This window comes from Marmota monax, unplaced genomic scaffold (assembly GCF_021218885.2).
Source record: "Marmota monax isolate L192 unplaced genomic scaffold, Marmota_monax_Labrador192_F-V1.1 WCK01_AAM20220418_F8-fsc00179, whole genome shotgun sequence".
NCBI classification, from domain to species: domain Eukaryota; kingdom Metazoa; phylum Chordata; class Mammalia; order Rodentia; family Sciuridae; genus Marmota; species Marmota monax.
In genome coordinates this window covers 736,586-759,536 of record NW_026695200.1, presented here as the reverse complement: position 1 = coordinate 759,536, position 22,951 = coordinate 736,586, and the positions used below count along the sequence as shown (strand labels likewise).

The 22,951-nt window shown below is 39.4% G+C and overlaps 1 protein-coding gene and 1 non-coding gene across 7 annotated transcripts in view; one reads left to right on the top strand and one right to left on the bottom strand.

The window, feature by feature from the left end:
* The window catches only part of Herc2 (HECT and RLD domain containing E3 ubiquitin protein ligase 2), a 190,168-nt gene that overhangs the window by 86,209 nt on the left and 81,008 nt on the right, over positions 1-22,951 (bottom strand). For 5 of the 6 annotated variants that reach the window (XM_058574077.1, XM_058574074.1, XM_058574078.1 and 2 more), the window contains exons 36-52: positions 20,997-21,184; positions 19,726-19,918; positions 17,488-17,670; positions 14,170-14,351; positions 13,527-13,674; positions 13,255-13,451; positions 12,665-12,895; positions 11,719-11,857; positions 10,878-11,021; positions 8,014-8,156; positions 6,366-6,633; positions 6,142-6,278; positions 5,514-5,612; positions 2,703-2,871; positions 2,481-2,606; positions 288-396; positions 29-168 (exon numbers count right to left, since the gene is read on the bottom strand). In XM_058574077.1, coding sequence (XP_058430060.1) covers positions 29-168; positions 288-396; positions 2,481-2,606; positions 2,703-2,871; positions 5,514-5,612; positions 6,142-6,278; positions 6,366-6,633; positions 8,014-8,156; positions 10,878-11,021; positions 11,719-11,857; positions 12,665-12,895; positions 13,255-13,451; positions 13,527-13,674; positions 14,170-14,351; positions 17,488-17,670; positions 19,726-19,918; positions 20,997-21,184 — 2,796 coding nt within the window. The remainder of the gene's footprint in view (positions 1-28; positions 169-287; positions 397-2,480; positions 2,607-2,702; positions 2,872-5,513; positions 5,613-6,141; positions 6,279-6,365; positions 6,634-8,013; positions 8,157-10,877; positions 11,022-11,718; positions 11,858-12,664; positions 12,896-13,254; positions 13,452-13,526; positions 13,675-14,169; positions 14,352-17,487; positions 17,671-19,725; positions 19,919-20,996; positions 21,185-22,951) is intronic. The other variant, XM_058574075.1, reaches the window with a different exon arrangement.
* Positions 9,994-10,097, top strand: LOC124082422 (U6 spliceosomal RNA). The gene has a single exon (XR_006848380.1). It is a non-coding gene; the product is annotated as a U6 spliceosomal RNA (small nuclear RNA).

The window sequence follows — 22,951 nt, the reverse complement described above, 5'->3', positions numbered from 1 at the left end:
TATTTGATGGATAACCATTCTACCCTACCTGGTTCATTTATTCTGCCAAATGTATGCCTGGTGTTGTGTTTTTTGGTCTTGAAACACGTTTCACAAAAATCAAAATCATCACAGTTTCTGCATTTGAATCTGGATCCATTGATAGGAAACATTTGACAGCCATCACACCTATTTTTAAAATAATCATTGAGTTGATAAGAAAAAGATGAATTTATTTATTAAAATTAATTCAAAAGAAAACCCTTCCTCCCCAAAAGAATTTAGCAATCATTAAAATTAAAACTCACGTAACCCCAGGATGAATACTAGGCACCAACTCCATTTCTGACAATAACCCAGTCCAGTGAGATTGCTGAGGGAAGTCGACAATGATATCTTTCCCATTGGCACTGAAAGCTAGGGAAGCATGAAAAGCAGATGAGAAATCTTTATCATGAATATAAACTCACAATTAAAAATTAAAACATACCTAGCCATGTAAAATTGCAGCTACTTATGTTTTACAAAGAGTCCTCATCTTTTAGAGGTATGTGCCTTGATACTTAACAGATAAAATGATATATAACATCAGGAGCTAGCTTCAAAATAATCAAGAGAAGGAACCATGGAAACAATTTTAGCTATAAATTGACCACAATTCAAGCTAATAGACACATAGAGATTCATTATACTATATTTTCTACTTTTACATATGTTTATAATTTTCCACAGTATGAAGTTGTGTTGGGCTGGGGCCTGGGGAGGGGGAGGCACTGGGGACAGAACCACTAAGAAACTTTTAATTACACCACATTCAAAATTCTTTTTGGTACCTTGAATATGTTAAGAAATAAAAAACAAACTAATAATGTTAAGACTTCTCTTATCCTTTGATAAAAAGTAATTTGCCACTCAAAACAGTGACTTAGAGGGCTGGGGTTGTAGCTCAGGGATAGAGCACTTGCCTGCACATGTGAGGCCCTGGGTTCAATCCTCAGCACTACATAAAAATAAATAAGTGAATAAAATAAAGATATTGTGTACATCTACAACTAAAAAATATTTTTTAAAAAAAGTGACTTAGAACCCAATTCTTCTTTTTAAAATTTGTCTTTGTTTTGATTTACAAATCTTTAAGAATATCTTAAGCAAAGAAAATTGTTTTTAAAAAGTAAAATATTAAATAAGCCATTTGTTCTTACATAACCTGAGAGGCTCTAACAACATCCCCATCTACTAAGGAAGAACCACCCTTGTGGCATCAGAAGGGCTTAAAGATACAACAATTGCTTATTTAATTCTTTCTTGTGCAAGTGTTAAAATGAACATAATATATTTTTCATAGTGTGCCATATGTTTGGCAATCTCAATTTCTCATTAAATATAACCTGAGGAAAATTTTATGCTTCCTGGTCCTAACTCCCATTATTTCCATATTTCTATTTCTTAAATACAGTACTAAATTTTGTACTACATAAAAGTCAAAAAAAGCAGTCCCTAAGAGCCAGAGCTGGCCTGACCACAGGCAAAACAACTGACAGAATAAATTAATAGAACTCCAATATCAAATAAAGTCACTCTGTGACTAATGGATCAAGGCAAAAACAAAACGTTTCCTTAATCATGTTTGATCAAAGCCAGGCATGGTGGCACCTGCCTATAATCCCAGTGACTCAGGAAGTTAAAGCAGGAGGATTCCAAGTTTGAAGACAGCCTCAACAACTTACTGGGACCCTGTATCAAAACATTTTTTTTTTTAAAGTGCTAGGGGTACAGCTTTGTGGAAGAACCACCCTGTGTTCAATCACTATTACTACAGAAAAACAAGGGGTGGGGGAGAGGAGAAAAAGAAAAAGAAATCATGTCTAATCAAGGTTAAATCTAATTCAAACCACAAATTTAACCACGTCTCCTTACACTGGCTAATATGAATGTCTACTTCTATAGCAATCACAATTTTAGCTTGGCTCCATTCCTCCTGCCATGTAGATAATATTTATTTAGATACACAATCTTAGAATTACCCTTAGCTTCCTCAAACCCTCCCCCTAGTACTCAACACAAGCCCTGCTGGTTCTTGCTCACACTCAGATCCCCAGGGTATATGTCCTCCCAAATTGCAGTGAGTTAATAAATTGAACTTGATTCAACAGCAGATGCACTTTGGGGCCTTTGGCCTTGTTTTTAGACAGTCAAAAACTGCTACTGAGCCAGGTGTAGTGGTGCACACCTGTAATCCCAGTGACTCAGGAGGCTCTGACAGAAAAATCTCAAGTTTGAGGACAGCCTCAGCCACTTAGCAAGGCCCTGTGTCAAAAGAAAAAAGGAAAAAAGGATTGATGATGTAGTCAGTGGTAAGGCACCACGGGGTTCAACCACCTGTACCAAAAACAAAAAAATCCAACCACTACCATAAGGCTTTCTTCTTCATGAGGTGGGGCTGTGTGCCCTGAGTTAATGAAAAGTCAGCATTTGGAATTTTATTCCCTGGATAACATTACCTTTCACAATTCCCACACTTTGATGAGTCACAGATCCCCACTTGTACTTTGGTGTGGTAACAGAGGCTTTCACTCGTACTTTATCACCAATCTTGATGTGAGAAGAAGAACTTGGTGGAGGATAGCCTAGAGAATTCAACAATAAAATGCACTTTAATTAGCACTCATTACTGGGAACTCTGTCTCTAACAGACCAAAGAGCTTAATAAAGAATGTGCTCACCTATAAGTTCCACATGAATATATCTAACCCAGTAAGTGCCGCCCTTCTGCTGCCAATCACACTGAACGTTGAGGTCATGTAATCCATCTCTATCCAGTTTGATGACTTTGCCCACATCGCCCTCACACACTTCTTCATATGTTCGACAGCATCTAACCATCATTCCCACCTAAAATTGAAATGAAATTAAAAGTCCAGGGCAGTGTATCTAGATGAAATGAACCATTATTAGTAATGTTCTGTTCTTTAAAAATTTGTTTAGCACCCAGAATGCAGATCCAAGTATTATTTACACTAAATGAAACCAGGGTTCTTTAGAAAACTGGCCGGTTCTATATCTGGGGCAGGAAATATACAGGATAAGCCTGGATCAACTTGGCTATAAAGTAAGTAAAGGATCTAACAACAATTATTGGGTTCATTCAAAAGAACAGTCTGATCATCAAAAAGAATCACACCTCAACCACAACAAATCCTAAAGCCAGTGAATTAATTCATCCTCATGATAAAAACAAATCAAAGCTTTGTGGGCACCTTTACAAGCACCAGAGCACTAGGGCATCATTCTGAAAATTTATCAGTGCCCATCAAAATAAATCATGCATTTATTCTGTGTTTCCTATAAAAATGGTATTATAAAAAGTAATCAGAGTTGATAAGAAAATTTTTCCACAGCAAGAACTAAAACCCCCATAATGCAGTCCCTAATGATTAGTCTAGGTTATGACATTTATGGCTATTAAAGTTATTGGAGATGAACAATTTATGGAGGGCTTCATCATGGAAGGAGTAAGCTGACAAGACCCAACCCACCCAATTCTGCATGCTTGTCAAAAAGAGGCAAGAGGGAGCATACTGCCACCTACGAATTCTTCCTGCCTGAAAGTCAAACTGAGTATAAACACCTTCCAATTCTAACTCTTACTTTATTAAAGAAAATAGAGAAAAAAGAACATGTTAACCATGACCACAAGGAACCCACCTCCAATTCCAGAATGTAAATATTTAGAGGATATAGCTGTGACCACACAAACAAAAAAATTTAATTGTAAGGAAGGGGCAGGGGGAAGAGAAGAAGTATGTATTATGACTGAATGTTTGTGTTCCCCCAAAATCCATGTGTTGAAACCCTAACCCTCAATATAGCTACATTAAGATCTAGGGCCTCTAAGGAACTGAATATGGTTAAATAAAGTCATAATGGCAGGGCCCTAATACAAAAGGATTAGTGTGGGGGTTTGTTTGTTTTGTTTTTTTATTTAATTTCATTTTGAAATATTCTTTATTTTATTTTATTTAGTTGTAAATGGACACAAAACCTTTATTTATTTATTTATTCATTCATATGTGGTGCTAAGGATCAAATCCAGTGCCTCACACATGGTAGACAAGTGTTCTACCACTGAGCTACAACCCCAGCCCAAGATTAGTGTATTTTATTTTGTTGTTTTGTTTTTTGGTGGTACTAGGGCTTGAACCCAGAGGCCTTCTACAACTGAGCCACAATCCCAACCCCTTTTATTTTGAGATAGGGTCTCGTTATTTTGTTGAGGCTGGCCTCTAAGTTGGGATCTCCCTTCCTTAACCTCCCAACTTGCTAGAATTACAGAAATGCACCACAGGTGCCCAGCTAGGATTAGTGTTCTTATAAGAAGAGATATAGGACTCTCTTGCTTGCTCCTGCTCCCCTTAACCACTGTATGTATGTATACAGTGAGAAGGTTGGCCATCTATAAGCCAAGAAGAGGGCTCTCAGGAGAAACCAGGTTAATCCCTTGAACTTGGATTTACAACCTCCAGAATTTTGAAAATAATGTCTGTGTTTAAGTTATCAAGCCTATGATATTGCTATGATAGCCTGAGCTGTCTAAGGGGTGACTACTCTAGACTAAGAGACTTATGATATACCAAAAGTAAGGTATGTGATCTCCTTATATCCAGATTGGTCAGGGGAGGGAAGGCAGATTAATCATAAAGAGACATTTTTAGGAAAACCCCTAGCAATCACTGGGTATGAGATGATATTAAGGAATTGTTTATTTTGTTGGGCAAAAGTAATGTCATCATGTTACAAAGGAAATCCTTCATCAGAGATGTATAATGACAAAGTTATAGGTAAAATCAGGTATTTCTAAGATTTTTTTTTCTCTAAAATTACTTAAAAAAAAACAAAAAGAATTTAATTTGAATGAGAAAACAAAGGATTTGGGTGGATAAAGGACTATACAAAACAGATATGGCCCAAGCAAGTTAGCTGGCATTAAGAAAGATGTAAGAAAATATAGAAATATTTGTTTCAAAATAAATTATTTATTTACAAATAAATTTTAAAAGGGTCACAAATGGGGATAAGAAAGAAATAATATCTCTGTATCATGTCTACTGTGGACAGGTCACTTGTGTCCTCCAGTTCTGGCCCCAATTATCCACCTTTTGCAATTCCATCCTCTGGTCACTTTGCTGCAGCCACAGTGGCCTATCTAAATACCTGGACCTCTCCTGGAAGCTGCTGAGCTACCCCTTCACATCTGCAGGCCTGTATATTCCCAACAAGCTCCCAAACATCTTCCCAACAAAGCACCCTAACTCCAATCCCTCACTCTAGCCTGTTCTTTCTTGTTGCCATGGTATGCATCTCCTCCTAATAGACCACAGAGTTTATGGGATAGGTCTGATTTTTATCTTCCACCACAAGAAGGCAGGCTCTCTAACAGCAGGGGCCTCTGTTCACTGAAGCTCAGCATGTAGGAGATGCTCACACATATGCCAAATGAAAAATGAGCTAGTCTCCAGCCTAAGACAGTGACTCACCTGAATGTTCTCTCTTACATACACAGCATAATCATCATTACTCAAGAAATCAGCTCGCTTTTTGTAAGTCTGACTCTCCGTCACAACGGCACCAGTAGACTACAAGAGATAAATACATTAAAAAAAGAGAGAGAGAAAGAGAACTATATAAACCTATTTAATAAGAAATAAGTCTATGAGATCTATCATTCAAAAAAATAAAAACACTAGTCTTTCCTATAAAAATCATCATTTAGAAACAACAGTATAGTGGGCAGAAAATGAATCTCAAAAGCTATAAATGTAGAAAACTTTCAAGGCATTTCCAAATGAATCCTTTAACACAATTTACTCAGATCAAAAATCAGTATCATACAAAACACAATCTTTTAATAAAATATCATCTAAGGCCTACCCAACATCATTAGATGTTTAAACAAGGGCATGTCTTAAAGATTAAGTAATTATAATACAGAAAACCCAACCATCACTTCAGAAGCAAAATAGATAGCTCTCTTCTGTGTCCAGAACTAAAGAGATTCTAATGGACAATTCATGAGAGATATAATTGCGTCTTTGAAGGAACAGAGAAAACTGACATCAGAGGTACTCAGAGTATAACACAGGCAGGGTACAAGATGGCACTGACCACAGGGTAGGCTGCATCATCCATGTCTTCCACCACCTCCTCATCTGAATATTCATCAGAGACTGTGTCTGCATCTGAGAGTTCTGTGACTTGGACATCAGAGTGGTCCAGCAGCCACCCCACCAAGGACTCCACACCTGAGACAAGCACATACAGAGCACCATGAAGACCAACAACACTAAAATGTAAGCAAACAATAAGCATCAACAAGGAAAATTCAATACCTGGCAAACCAGATGCATTTCCAGAAGCACCAGTGAGTGACTTTAGAGCAAACTCTATGTTCCTTCTAGGAAATCCCATTTCCATGAGCTGCACCACAATAGGCAGAGCAGGAACCGGTGACTGTTTGCGCTTCTTTACCCTGGCAGGGCGGATATGCTGCACAGAGACTGGAGTCGTGGCCTCACTGGAGCTGCAATCTTCAAACCCTGGGCTCGAAGGGTGAGTGGACTCCACAGCCAAACATTGACACACAGCCAATGCAGCAGCCTGGGCAGATGAGAGGTTTCTGGGAGGCGTGTGAAAGTGCCCTCAGCTAATTTATACTAAGAAAAGGTGAACAACCAGTGTCTACTAAGAACTACTAGATAGAAGAATAGAACCTGATTAACATGTGTACTTTTAAGTGAATTGATAAACAGGTTAGAAAACAACAAAGCCAAATTTCATAGTTTACTGCAGAGGAAAGATTTGGTGGTCAAATAACTGTTCTGACTCCTTCAGCAAAGAGTCTAGTAAATCAGCCAAATATCAATGTCCATTAGACAAAACTTCACAGCAACCTGGGTGGTGAAAAAGTAAGCACAGTGAGAGGGAGTAGAGAAAGACATCCCTCACCATAACTGAGCACCAAGCTGCTCATCACAGGCACTGACTCATCCAGTGTAACACAAGCCAGAAACACACAGGACACTCTCACATACCACCAAATCAAACCTCCACTATTTTAAGGTAAAGTAATAATACGATAAAGTATATTTAAGGTAAAGTAAATAATACGATATTTAAAAATAAGGGAACTAAAGATTACACTTTGGGAAACAGATTATAGATTATAATCAACTGGTAAACATGTGTACCACCAAGATTGGTATCTGAGAACTGCCCACCTACTTGCCAATCTCTGTTCCTCATCCCCAGCTGCTCTCATGGTGCTAAATATCTGTTATTTTGAACATGTGAGGAAGGAACCAGGAAGAAACTGAGGACACCATAGATCCTTCCAATGTTTAGGAAGTGTTGAAAGCCTAGGATTTTGCAAGGAAGACTGAGAAACTTGGAAGCAACAAGCTTCATCCTAAAAGCTCATAATTCAGCCAAGTTGAGCTAAAAGTTTTGGTTCTGGAAATGGGGAGTTAAAGGATACTAAATTATCCTCTGTTGATAAAAATTATGAATTCTAGAATGTCCTGTACCCCAAGTGCACAGTCTTGCTTCACATGCTATGCTGCACAGGGAGGACGAAAGGCCTGCAGCAACAAAGCATGTCCAAAAGAAGCTTTTGAGAGAATGAAACAAACAACAGATGGGATATTCATGGGCCTAATGGGTCTCTTTCAACAACATTTCCTGGAAAAAGATCACCCCATGAACATATGAGTGTTTAACCCACGTTGTGTCTGGTTAATTTTTCAAACAATTTATAGGTATCCAAACTAAGGTTAACTTCAACCTTCCCATTCTTTAGCTAAATTTAAGGTATTCTGCTGTGTACAATAATGATTAAAGCCTATCTTGCCATAAGAATTATCTGGGTATTATCATTTAAATTTCAGAATACATCCTTAAGAAAATACACATCTAGGGGGAAAAAAATCAATCACAATTTAGTACATTGGATTAAAAACTGTCAAGTTTATACAAATGTACCTCAAGTTCCTGTTTATCAAATATGGCCTTCACAGGTGATGGCTGGGTGGCTGAGGCCAGTAACTGCTGTAGCAGAATCATTGGGGGCTGCGGCCCTTCAGGAGACATGTCCCCAAGCTCAGGAGATGCAGCTGCTCCATCATCTGAATTTTAAAACAAAATGTGTATATTGTATTTTCAACCATAAACCCTTTTATTATTAAAGAGAATGCACTGAGTACATTAAGCCAGATTTAATTTCTGCCTCTTTATGTGACAATCAAAATCTTCAAGGCTCAATATCAAACATAAACTAGACTCTACAGATATAATTTTCCACTCCCTGCTTTTCGGTCTCTGCCCTTCATTTGTACATCTGTTTAATTTGAACCAACAAAAGCTACTTTCTAGATTCTGCCCTTGGTCCAATTCTTATGCCTTCTCTTTTTTATGTACTCATTGCTTCAGTAACCCCTGCTTATCAATACATCCAAGTTGGTATTTCCAGTCCTCACATTTCCTTCTAAGCCTTATTCAGATAGATTACTAAGTGACATCAATTCCAAATCTGTCACATGGTCAAGATGATGTCTTTTTGTCCAGTGAGTGGCTTTAGATGAGTCCTCTAAAACTATGTTTGCCATAGTTCCATCAATATCAACTACCACAAGATTCACTTCACACAATTCACAGTACTTTTTTCACGTACTAGTTTTGTTTGGTGACAACTTCAACAAATCATCTAGACCAGGGGTTGGATATCTTTATCATAAAGATATTTACTTTACCAGATAGTAAATAGGTTTACAGACCACCTGGTCTCCATCACAACTACTCAACACTGTACTGTCACTAGACGAAAAGTAGCAGAGACGACAAGAAAACCAACCCTTTATTCACAAGAATAGGTGCTGCAGCTATTTGTCAATCCCCATTCTAAACAGCTCCCCATGGAGATGGTGCTCTGCCTGAAGCATGAATAATCCTGACTTAGCTCTGGCATCACTGCTCCCAGGCAATAACTAAAGAGCCAATCCAATTCCCAGGCTCCTACTTTCCAATTTCTGCTATTATAAACTATCTTCAGGATTCCTAACATCTATAATACTAAATGAATCTGCATTTCTCACCAATTTCTCCCATGTTTAGCAGATTTAATATTAATTTCCCTGTATCTATTCCTCTTAAGATTAAGAAATAAACAAGCCTGAACATTCCACTATTTTTTTTAAATGCACAATTCACTGTTCTCCATATAACTCAAACTTGAAACACCAGCATCTTTTTACTTTTTTGTTTCTAAAAAACCTACCACAGCAGTGTCTACTGAACCTTCTTTCCACTTTTCATGCCCTTCCCCTGGAAGATACCTCATCACCTGACACAAGAGTAAGTATCCCTCTTCCTATCCCCCATTCCAAATACTTCTACACCTCACTTGTTGATTAAAATCCCAAGTATCAGCTCTTGTCATGTTGTCTCCTGCCATAGCTTTCTCCATTAGCCTCCATCTTCATCCTGGTATTCCAGGTACTTTAACCAGCCTTCATCCCACCTCTCCAGCTTTAGCCCCACCACTCACTGTTAAACCCTGAGTGGCAAACAAAGAAGAGTTCCTTAATACTCTCTCCCAAAATCTTGCAGTCTTCATTAGTCTTCCTGCTGTTTCCTCCACGGGCATGGAGATTTCTTTTCACATGGCAACTGTCTGCCACACCTTTGAAAGGCCACCTGTCCTTGTCCTCAGTGGCTGCTGTGCCTAGAATCCTTATAGAACTGCATTCACACACCTCACAGCACACTCACCACTCAAGCTTTCAGGGCCATCTGCATCAATTTTCTCTCACCATCTTAACCCTAGATTACAATGATCCTAAACAAGAACTATCTTTTTCCCCTTAATATCTAGCACAATGTCTATTCATTAGTACTGGATACTAATAATCAATGATCAAAAAATATTTCACAGCTTTTCTTTTTTTCATATTAAAAGTGACATGAATGCTCACTTCAGCAGCACATATACTAAAACTGAAACAATACAAAGATTAGTATGGCCCCTGCACAAAGATGATGCACAATTTCATGAAATGTTCCATATTTTTTTTAAAAAGTGATATGAGCTCATTCTCGAAAATTAAAATAATATAGAGGAAGTATAAAGATTAACCTGTACCCTATTGTTGAACAATTATTGTCACTATTTTGCTAAACACATGAATCTATGGCATATGTATAAACAGATAAACATAGCACTGTGTTTTTTACTTATTTATTGTCCTCATGTTTCCATGACAATAAACATACACATGTATCATTCTTTTGAATGGCTTCATGTTATTTCAATATATGACTACACCACATAATAATAATGTAGTATTTTGACTCCAATGTCTCAACATTTAAAAAGAAAGAAAGAAAGAAAGAAAGAAAGAAAGAAAGAAAGAAAGAAAGAAAGAAAGAAAGAAAGGAACCATGATGGGCATCAATAAACTATTCTATCCATGCCTTTTCATGTGACAAATGTCCACAAGAGGATAAAAATACACACACACACACACATGCATTTAAAGTTGCTTCCTCAAATGCCCAACAAATAGTTGTACCAACTTGAATTCCCAACTTGAATTTTAATACACTAGCAGTGCATTAAAGGAGTTACTTTATGTGCACAAGAACCACCCTTGGGTCTTGCTGATAAAATGTAGGATTTGATTTCTTCCATCTAGGCACAGCTGGGAGTCTACGTTTCTGACACATCCTTATGTGCCCTTAATACTGCTGGTTCAGGACCACATTTTAAATAGCAAAGCATATAAATAAATAAAATAAAGGTCCACTGACAGCTTAAAAAAAAAAAGTAATGTCTTTAAAAAAAAAGATACCTGTATGACCAGTTCCAATCTCCTGAACAGCTGGCTGAGACAAGATCTGCCTCAGTTTATCTTGATGGGAAAGCAGCGCCCTCCCTGCTTTCAGTATGTACAGCTTTAATTGCTGACTCCGCAGTAGATCCAAGTCTACTTGTCCTATGGAACAAAAGAACTCAGTAAGAACTACGCACTCTGCTTGGTCTCTCCCCCTTACCAGCTGTGCCACCTCTGCAATGGGGAAATAAATAGTGTCCTGTCCTCTGGGGATGGGCAATAGCAGGTATGGGGAAATTCAACAGAGAAAGAAGAATGAGCCAGAAATTATGGGTAAAGCTACAAGAATTTCCATGGAGTAAAGAATGGGGTTGGCGGTAGGGTTCTCTTAGAATACTCAAGGGGCAAGGAAAGGAAATTCAAAAGAGTAGTATTCTATACCCAAAGAGAAGAAATGTTCAAGAAAAGAATACCTACAGTCTTACCCCACCATGCACAGAGAGACACAGCAAAGTGCATTCAAATATAAAGGCCCCCTGGAGCTGGTACTGAAGAGGCAAGGAGCAACATTCCAAAAGGGTTATTGGGCCACAAGGACTAGAGGGTTATCAAGGAGGAATAAATGCTGGCACTAAGAAGAGGGTGAAGGATATGGTTCCAAACTCAAAGACTGACTCAAAATCACTCTCATCACCACACAAGGTTACTTTCCCAACTGGAACTCAACAAATGGTAAAATCCACATGAAACATAAAACATCAGATGTTATATGAAAATTTGCTCTGATAAAAGGACAAACACTGGCCAAACAATGCTAGTTAAGACTAAAACTGTTTCATTGGAAGGCACGTGTACTGACCTGCAAAGCCCTGTTTAGGTGATTTCTTTATTTTGTGTTTTTCTAATTTGCTTCCAGCAAGGTTCACCAACTGAGCCCAAACAGAGAGCATGGGCTCTGTGAAAGGCAGGTTGGTCACACTAAAGGCCACGGCAGGAAGCTGAGGAAAGGGCACAGAAACCTTGAAAGTGCAGCAATAAGATTAACAAGTGAAATAGTCTCAAAGCTATTATAACTATGAGTATTGATTCTGAAATACCACACATACCCGCTAAGTCGTTTCACATCTGAGAATAGTTTTACAAGACAATGTTTAAGGCAAGATAGATTTAAGACATACAATAAATACATTAACTATGTCTTTACCAACTGTCAACAATAATTACATCAGAATGATCGTTATTAATCTGAGGTATTTTCTATACATTTTAAGTTTTCTACAACATGTATATATTCCTATAATAATAATAAAAAACAGTTTTATAGAAAGCTATAATCATCAAAATAATGTAAATCACCTCCTTCGCGATGCATCCCTAATTCACAAGTTTATGATGATATTAGCTGCTACAGAAGTCATGTCACGCAATGCAATTAAAAACATTTTCTAAATGAAGAAAGATTATTTCCTTGAAGGAATCATTTTACATTTTTAAAAATGTATTTAATTAAAAATAATCTTTATAAATTCACATTTTGAAACAATTAAAACTATCTTATAGGTTGCTAGTGTCTTTCATGTCTTTGAGGTTAAAAACTAGCATGTGAACCACTGCTCTTTATGTCCTGTTAGATGGGTGCTGCTTATCACAGGAGCACAAACGTAACACAGAAAGAAAAAAGTTTTCCTGAGTCACATAGCTTCCTGGAAGACAAACAAAGTACAAGTTCTTTCAAGTTCTAACATTCAAAAGCCAATTCTAGTACCAAATCATTTTATTCAGTAATTTATCACAAGTTCACCTACTGGTTTTAGCTGATTCAGTGGGCAGACTCGGCACATCCGCATGTCAGAGAACTGTACGGTGATTCTGCCCTTTGGGGTGATGCGAGTCACAGTGCCCTCTCCAAACTCATCATGCATGACCTGGCCCCCAAGACGTAGACGACCATCGATTCCTCCAATGACAGCCAGTACGGCCATGAGACCCCCCACTTCAGGGTTCTCAGAGTCAGGAAAGAAGTCCTCTAACAGGGCCTAAGGCAGACAGCAAGCATGACAACAGAAGTCCACAGAGCTCCCCATTCTTACATACTTACAGCTAAACTGAACTAACTAGTTTTTTAGGATACAAGGTCTCCGTGTTGCCCAGGAGAACCCCAAACTCCTGGGCTCAAGTGATCCTCCTGCCTCAGCCTCCCAAGTAGCTGGGACTACAAGCAAGTGCCACTCACTGTGTCTGCTTCCAAATTTCCATATTAATTTCTTTGATAACTATGTCCATTAAAAATACTTTAAATATATTTTTAAACAAAAATATAGCATTTAAGCACATAATTTAAAAAGTTAAATTGATATTATACAAAGGAAAGCTTATTTGAAAACACAGAACCCACCCCTTCAGATGGCTTTCCCATGCAGCTTTGGGTAACAGAGCGGAGCTGGGAGTTGATGTACTTGTTGATGAGCCCGTTCCACTGAGTCAAGGAGTGCAGAGTGCGGAGCAGTGCCACTACTTCTTCAGCCAGAGTGCTGCTGTGGGTGGCAGTCAGAGAGGCCTGTGGGCGGGCTCTCCGCCTCCTCAACGTGGATTCTGAGGAAGAGTCAAAGTGAAAAGCTGCACTGTTCATTGCTCATTAACCAGGGGACACAAGTAAGAGCCACCTACCTCTGAGTAATGGGACGTCAGAAGAACAAGTAGTGAGCAAACTCCCCAAGAAGCCAAACAGCTTTTCCACAAGGCACTTCATGTCCCTTGCTCTTTCTGTCTTGTCCCATGATGGAAGAACAGCTTGCAGTAAATGCACGGCTAAGATCTGATCAGATAATTATAAATAAACAGGTTTAAATGAAGCCATTATCTGATTAAGGGTTTATAGACTTTTTTCTTCTCTTTTGTCCCTGTAATGCAATTAATCGTGTAAAACTTTGATGTTCCTTATTTTACTTACACACTCAAGCTTATTAATGATACGGTTTATCAGGGGTTAAAAAAAAATAAGCGACAATATAGTTGCATGTATTTGTTTACATAATTAAAATAATTCTTTTCAGCTTGATTCTTAAGACAATTATACTACAACTCCAGTGAGGCAGATGAGAGCAGCTGTACGACCTAATCATGCAACAGATAAGTAAACTGAAGTTCAGCAACTTACCCTATTCAAAACAATCAAGAACCTAAGCCCTGTCTCCAGTAAATCTACCTTGCAGTACTTCTAGCTCTCTTGGGCACTCATTACTGAATAAAGAACTGGGAATGCTGGCACAAGGATGCTTCTCTGTGGGCTGAGTTTTGCCTGGCAGATTACCTGTCTCTGCAGTGAGGCAGCAGTAAAGGGTGCGTGCCCTTCCACGACCTTCATGAGCAGCGAGATCCACTGTGGGGAGCTGAGGGCTCCGCACACCTGAGGCGTGAGTGCAATACTCCTTACAAACCCCAGGGTGCACCAGCTCCGGTGCTGCTCCCTGTACACCAGCCTGTTTGGAGAAGCTGACAGGGGGGAAAATAAACATGCTTGGCACCAAATGCTTAAAAATAAAATTAATGAGTGCAATTCTCATTTTTAATCAACCTAATGGTTTTTCCCCTCTGACAATAAGCTACTTTACAAATATATTACAAAGGGACTTATTTCAATGTGAGAGGAATGGAAGAAGGCTTTATGCTAGCTCAAAAAACATTTCACAGCATTTTTTAAACCTTTTAAAATACGTGTAGTAACTCAAGCAAGTTAATAAATCTCATCTACTTACTATTTCTAGGTAATAGGGGAAAATGATCTTTAATTTTAATAGCAGTAATTTGCAATAGTACATCTATTATGTTTTTAAATCTTGTGTTTTAAATATCCCCATGAGGGGCTGGGGATGTGGCTCAAGCGGTAGCGTGCTCGCCTGGCATGCGTGCGGCCCGGGTTCGATCCTCAGCACCACATACAAACAAAGATGTTGTGTCCGCCAAATACTAAAAAATAAATATTAAAAAATTCTCTCTCTCTCTACCTCTATCTCTCTCACTCTCTCTTTAAAAAAAAAATAAATAAATAAATAAATATCCCCATGATCTCAGTTATACTTAATCTGCACCAAAAATTTCCAATCCAAGTTTAAGAAGTCTGTACAAGCAGAATGAGAATGAGGTTTTCACTAGGTTTACACAATTTGATGCTAACATGACTGGGACCAAGCCTTCTCCCCCTGGCTTCCCACTGTCCACTCAGTTCCCCTCTTCCTTTGCACTCTCCTCTAAGCTAAAGTGTGTGATCCAGAAGCTGGAGCTCCCACAAGTCTCTGCTTGGACTCCCTCTTCCCAAATTGCAGTGCCCATCTGCCATCCCCACTGTGGTCACAGAGACACAACCTTCCTTCAACACCAGACACATGCTCACACATTCACTAACTTTCACTCTCACATGCATTCCCACACATTCACCCACACTAATTCACACAATTACTCAGGCTCATACACTCACAGGTACTCTCACACTCTTCTGGTCATTCACACCTAACACACTCTCACATACATTCATACCACCATCACAATAACAGTCACCCACAATCACAGAATCCAGTCACACACACACCAATTCATGTCCTCATACATGTACTTTGGATAATAATGGTCATCACATTATACTATGTATACAACCAGAGATATGAAAAATTGAGCTCTATAAATGTAATAAGAGTTGTAATGCATTCCACTGTTATATATAAATAAAAAAAAGAATTCAGTCACACACATACATCAGACCTATGATGCAAGTTTACAGTCACACATGCACATTCACATACACTTATCACTACTCCCATGCACACAAACTAACTTATGTGTACTTACACAATTATTCAAATATACCAAATCACACCCAGTTACTCTACACAACCACTTACACTCAAATCCACATACTCATGCAAGTGTTTGCCTTCTCACTTCACACTCTTACCTATACTCATACAGACTCCTGCTCACTGACACTTAAAACACTGACATTCACTCTCCCCAACAAAACTCACGTGCTTTCACGTTGATATGCAATGCACTCATATATACATATATATACACTCAAACACTCATGTTCATATACTTCCACAATCACACACATGCACAAAGTACATGTATCTTGCAACATACTCCCTCATGCTCACACACCCTAACCTTCATATATTTTCACTGTATCATACTCAGTCTCTCATTCATACTTGGTAACACACTCATATTGCAATCACTCATGCATACTCAAATATAGTACAAATACGCTCATACTCACACAAACTACAGTTACATACCCACAAGTACATACAGGCTGACATAAATGCTAATTCACATGTACTCAAGCTTTCACACTTCATCAATGTGTAGCTAGTTGCCCATAGCCATATGTTCTCATGCACATCCACACATGTACACACATGCACTACACACCCAATCACATGATATTCTCAAACATACACTGTCAGGCTACCAACACAAACTCTCACCCATTGATTACGAACACATTCTCTCATATTCACATCAATACAGACTGACATTTAGGCACACAAATAAACACATTATGTTCTTAATCATATATGCACTCTGAAATATGTTCTTGTATACGCAAACCTACACTCAATTAACACTCACATTCCATCACATAGAGATATATGCAAACACATTCATCCTCACACTTGAACATACACCAGCCCACTTCCTCAATTCACATTCCCCATACTTAAAACTCTCATCCACAGAAGCTCAAACACTTTATGGATTAAGTCATGTCCCTCCCAAAACTGACATTCACTCAGAACCTCAGAGTGTGATCTTACTTTAAAAGAAGTTCTATGTACATCATTAAGAACTGAGATAATATAAAACTTGATTAGAGTGAACACTAAGAGAAAAGGACATAAAGAAACAACAAGGAGGAAGACATGTTCAGACAGAGGCAGAAACTGGAGTAACGCAGCCACAAACCGAGAAAGTCTGGAACCACTAGAGGCTGGACAAGACAAGGGAGGATGCTCCCCAAGAGCCTGTGAAAGGAGGATAGTTCTGCTTATGGTTTGACTTGAGAACTCTGATCTCCAGAACTTTGAGAGAATAAATTTGTTGTTTTAAGCCAATGTTATAGGTTGAAATGTCCCCCTAAAATACATATATTGATGCACTGACCCCTAGTAACTCAGAACATGATACTGTTTGAAAACAATGTTATTGTAGATAATATTAGATAAAATTTGTTTGAGTAACATTTACTGCTTCCTTACAAAAGGTAAATTTGGATACAGACACACAAAGAGGGAAAAAAAACATGTGAACATGAAAGACAGAGATTAGGGTCATGTGTCTACAAATCAAAGAATGCCAAAGATAAATTTGTTAGCAATACCCCACCATGAACTAGGGGACAGACCTGGAACAGATTCTTCCACGTGGCCCACAGAAGGAACCAGTCCTGCCAAGGTGTCCTGTTGTTTATGTCATACAGTTTATAGTACATTGTTGCAGCACCAATAGAAACCTAATAAACACACACTCACACGCTTTTCATCCATATTTGTTCACATACACACAAACTTGACAAATTTATAGCCCCCCAACCGATACTGACTCTCTGGGCCCACAGTTATTCATTCCATACATGTCTTATCTGTTGTTCCACTTTCCACTAACATTCGAAGCAGTCCACACAGAGTCTTGGTGGCTTCACTCTGCATGATTTCAGCATGAACTCCAACAGAGAGACATAGTGTTTGTAGTAAGTTAATAGTGCTGGTCAGCATCATTGCTGTGGGATGAATATTCCTTTCAATTTGTTCAGCTTCTGAAAAAGATAATCAGAATTAAAAACTATATTCCCAAATAAAATTGGAAGATGGCCCTGCACATAATTCTTCATCTTTTATTTTTAAAAACTTCAATTTTTAAAGCAGTTTTAGGTTCACAATAAAATTAATAGAAAGGTACAGAGATTTTACATCCTTTTTTTTTTTCCACTTTGAAACAAGAAGCAGATCTTTACAAGAAAAGACGGAACAAAGGATGCACTAGAGGTTTTCCCTGATCTCTTCTCTTCTCTTCCCTTTTTTCTTTCCTCCTTAGACAGGGCTTAATTATGTTGCCCAGGCTGGCCTGAATAACTAGACTCCTACCTCTGACTCTCAAGGAGCTGGTGCTATAAGCACATGCCATTGTGCCTGGCTGTCCTAATCATTTCTGCTTCCAACTTCCTCAAAGAAAATGAAACTTTTAAATTGTTATTTTAAATAACTAAAAAAAAAAAAAAAAAAAAAAAAACCCTAAGCATATAACTCAAAAGCACTGAGATAGAATGATTACAAAGTTTCACTACTTTGGAAAAACACCTTATCAACTGTCAGGCTGGTTTCTGACAAGCTAGTTCCAACCTGGATAAGGGCAAAGTGCCTCCATCTGTGGGGCAGCGAGACTGGACACTCACATGTCCAGCCTGAATGTCTGTGGGACAAAACAGCCATCTTTCTGTCACAGGTACACCTCTGCCTGGATTCTAACTCCTCAGTGAGGAAAGCTCCCAAGTAGACAGCCAGGCTTGTTTCCCCTATTGAGTGGGTAGAGGAAGAGACTACACATGGTCTGGAGCCACACACTCCAATTACAATGCCAGATGCACTGATGGGAAAGCCAGTACCCCTCATTGGTGGACCACATACATCACTCCTAGAAGTTCTCAGTGGCAGGCATCTCTGTTCACACTTGAGGGGCCCCAGTCCAGAGCAGTAGCATTAGGAGCTGAACCCACATGATCCAAGCCCACACTTGTATTCTGTGGCACAGAGTCTCCCACCCCCCAAAACTCATGCCACCTATTCTCTCCTGAGAACATCCTTGCAGGTCCCATCTGCTCTTTATAAGAGCAGTTTCTGAAGACTAATGGAAAAGCACATACAATTGGCATAGAGCCCCATGAGATAGTTCAGGCCTCTATAATGGACTCAGCAAGACCAGTCACATGATGTTTCATTCTCATGTCCTAGTGTCTTTTGCATATATCTAAAAAGTGTCACGAAGATCTCCTCCCATAAACTCAAACTAATTTCTTTAGACAGGATCAAATTTTCTGGGTCCACCTCCAAACTCTCCCTTCTGCTTTTTCCTGGAGGCAAAAAAAAGTACTACCTTTTCATTATGTGACCTAATGAGTCAAGAACCAAGGAGGAAAGGTAAAGGAGGAAAACACACGGGTTCAAGGTAAAGGAAGCACATAGATCCATGTTCTGTAGAGCTTGAAGCTGGTACAAAGGGAGCAAAGGATTCCAAACAGCATAGGCTATGCTTAATCCACCACACCATGACTCATTCCCTCTGACAGGCTCAGCATCAACTACACAGCTCCATCAGAAGTGAGGATGCATCTTTCCCTCAGAGAGAGAGCAGAAAGGGTTTGAGGAGGACATGCAGAAAATGAGTTCCAGCTGGGCAGCTCGTGCCCAGAGCCACTTTGTATACCTGCATCAGAATCACCTAGAAGATAGGCAGGGTAGAGCAATCCTGCTATTCCCACAGTACTCTGGAAACTGTGGCAGGAGAATCACAAGTTCAAAGCCAGTCATAGCAACTTAGTGAGGCCCTAAGCAATTAAGTGAGATCCTACCTCAAAATAAAAAGTAAAAAGGGCTGGGGATGTGACTCCATCAGAGGTAAAGCACCCCTGAGTTAAATCCCCAGTACCAAAAAAAAACCACCTTGAAGAGTATTTAAACCCAAATCCACAGAACACTTTATACAAACGAGTCCTGACTACTGTTTTACCTTCCCTAAGAAAAATAACAGCCAACTAACACTTGAACAATTTTCCAGACTGCTCTGGACTAAATAAATGCCTTCACAAGTCACCCACCAGAATCGTCCTCTGTGTCTGAGTCCTCTGCTGAGGGCTGTGCAGAAGCTGGCAGCTCAGCCAGCTTGAGGTCATACTTTCCTTCTTTCCCCATCCTGTAGGAATTGGTACTGCCTGTGTCCCACTGGACCCTGATCCACCCATCTTCTCCCAGTTCACCAATCACACGTCCGAGGCCTGGGGGTGGTCCATCCTGGGAAAGCCAAAATAAAAACCAGTCAAAGAGGGCACATGCCCTGCTGTATCCACCATGGTCTCTCTTTAACGACCTGCACATAAACATCTCAATCAGCCACCCTCCTTGTGAAGACATCTAAGTCAATGTAAGCAAACTTCACAGTAATAAACTAGTCCAAAACCTACATTCAAAATGTACAATTCACACCATTTTAAGTTAAGTGCCATGAAATAACATGCTTATGTTCCTTTACCCAAGAAATAATGTCCACCCAGGTTATTATTTCAATTTCCACTGACAAAATGCAAAGGCAGGCTTTCCAGCAAGGTCCTGATGGGCTTTTCTTTGACCCTCTCAATCCCTCATGGGGCACTTACTGCAAAAGCAGAGACACGAAAAGAGCCCCAGTTCTTTGCATTCCCCCTCTTCTGCTTCCCCTGGAACTGGGCCCCACACCAGACAGTCTGTTTCCTATTTCTAAGGGAGAAACTATGTTTAGGATGCTGCTACCTTTCCCTGGACATTTTCATTTCTACAGTACTGTGACAAAGCCCATGCTTAACAGTATAGCTGGTATAATTATATGAAGGTGAACACTGCCCTAACTTAACTAGGGCAATGATAAGCAACCTCTCCCTGGGGGCACTTGAGAGAGATTTGGAAGTGATATGAGTCTGGGCATTTCATGGGCATATAGCCATGAGCTCTCAGAAGCAGCATCTGGGCTTCCTGCCCCTTCACAATACCAGCATTCAGAATGAGAATTACTTTTTTTTGCTCACTCTCAGTCCAGTTCCTATTGCTCATCAAATGAAGCCATATGCCAGTGAGGTTTTTTTTTTTTTTTTAAATATCTGCCACTCTTTCCAGCCTTGGTTCTCCTTAAGGTGTCCCTTGCAGTAGGATGCTGTTACTCTCTGCTTGTTTTGCCTCTACTTAGCTGCTCAGGAATCAACAACTAAGTCCTCCATCAATCACACCTGCCCTGAGTTAAGACAGTTAAATATTCCTGTTTCCACTAATATCATATACAGCAGGATGTGCTAAAGATAACCAGTGTGTGGTTCATGTGTTAAATCAAATCTCAGAGTACCTGATCGCCCCATTTCCAATCCACACCTCTCATGACCCTGGTTCCAATCTTCATCATGGCAGCCAGTTCTGGCCCTGAAACAGGGAGCTGCACAGGAGTTGTTTCCTTCCGTGTTTCTTCCAAAACCGTAGCAGAGGCTCCTCGGGCACAAGCATTCATATCTTCCTCAACATTGTCACAACTAGGACCTGTCAGAGCATCAAAAACAATAGCTCAGGGCTGGAGATATTGCTCAGTAGTAGAATAGTTGCCTAGCAGGAGTGAGGTCCTAGATTTGATCCCTGGTACTGTCAAAAAAAAAAAAAAAAAAAAACCCAAAGAAATAGTTGAGCTGGTAAGTAGCTACAACACCCTATTTTACACACAGACACACACACACCAAAAAAAAAAAAAAAAAAAAGTAAGAACTGATGAAGACCTTAAAAAATCCATACTGTATTTTTAATCAATTTTTTCAATAAAAAGTGTGGAATTTTTCCTGATTAAACCTAGTACAAAAAGAAGGTAAAGGAAGGAGAATGCTCAGAAAACAAGACGATATAAAAATGCTCAAAAAAGATATTAATTCTATTTCTAGGAATGACTCCCTGCCCAAAAGAGCAAAATAAGATTTTAAGTTAGAAAGATACTTAACTTAAAGATAACTACCTAAATGCCTAACAATGGAAAATTAGAAAACTTTTAATTACCATTTTGTACAAGAAATAGATGACAGCACAGGTCGCAGACAGGCATATTACAAGATGAGTACTTGGCTGACACCTGGGAACCTGAATCTCAGGAGGGCTCCCTTATTCCCCAGGTGAAGAGCATGGCTCACTGTGTCTAACTGTTTGCACAAACACTGTGGTCTATGCTATACCCTGCTTTCCTCTGGGACTGGGAACTTGGTATGTATCAGGCAGGGGTAGCTGCCTGATCACCCCCAATGAAAACTCTGGGCATCAAGTGTTTAATGAGCTTCCCAGGTAGACAGCACTTCATGCATGTCATCACAAGCTGATAGAGGGTGAGGTGGGGGGGGGGGTGGATTAAGGGTCCTGTGTAACTGGTCTGGGAGACGAAGGACTCCATAAGCTTGTTCCTGGTTTCCTCAAGATTTTGCCCAGATACCTTTTCCCCTTGATGACTCTGCATTGTACCTGTTCAGTGTAACAAATTGTAGCTCTTAGTACAACCACCTGCCAAGACTTGTGAGTTCTCCAGGCAAATTAAATCTGAGGTAGAAGATTAGAAGCTCCAGACACAGGGCAGCAGGAGAAAGATTCTCTACTACAACTCTAACTCTTCCTCAAACACTGCAAAAGCACTGGTTGATAAAATAAAGAATGAAGCAGGCAGGGCAGGACAAATATTTGGTGCCTGGATGGCTGTGGAGTCATCCACTGTATGGAACAGAAACTGAGCTGTTCTCAATTGAAAAGAAGTAACATTTATCAATGTATCTGAAAACAATAAACTAAGCCCCAGGAGAGTGGATCCCTGGCTGCTTTTGGGCTCATTGAAGCTACAAGGGAAGAAAATGCAGTCCTCCTTACTCCTTTAGCTTTTGTTTTCTCCTCAGGGTGGGAGAAACAAAGAGTCCAAATGGTCCCAAAGTCAGGCTTAGGTGCACCAAAAATATGAAAACTTTGTGTTTTTCTCCTCTAAGCATAAAAAAGGTTAAATCCCAGGGCAAGAACAAAGCTTTAGGGTGGGGTTGCGGCCTATTGGTAGAGAACTTGCCTCGAATGTGTGAGGACCTGGGTTCAATTCTCAGCACCGCACATGAATAAATGAATAAAATAAAGGTCCATCAACAATTTTTTAAAAATATTTTTTTTTTTTTAAAAAAAGAACAAAGCTTTAAACTAAAGAGGGAAACAGTCTTTTCTTCAGCTTAGTAGCTGCCTAGGCCACAGATACCCAGGAGCAAAGAGGAATTGCCAATTAGCTACAATGTCCCAACTGTCCTG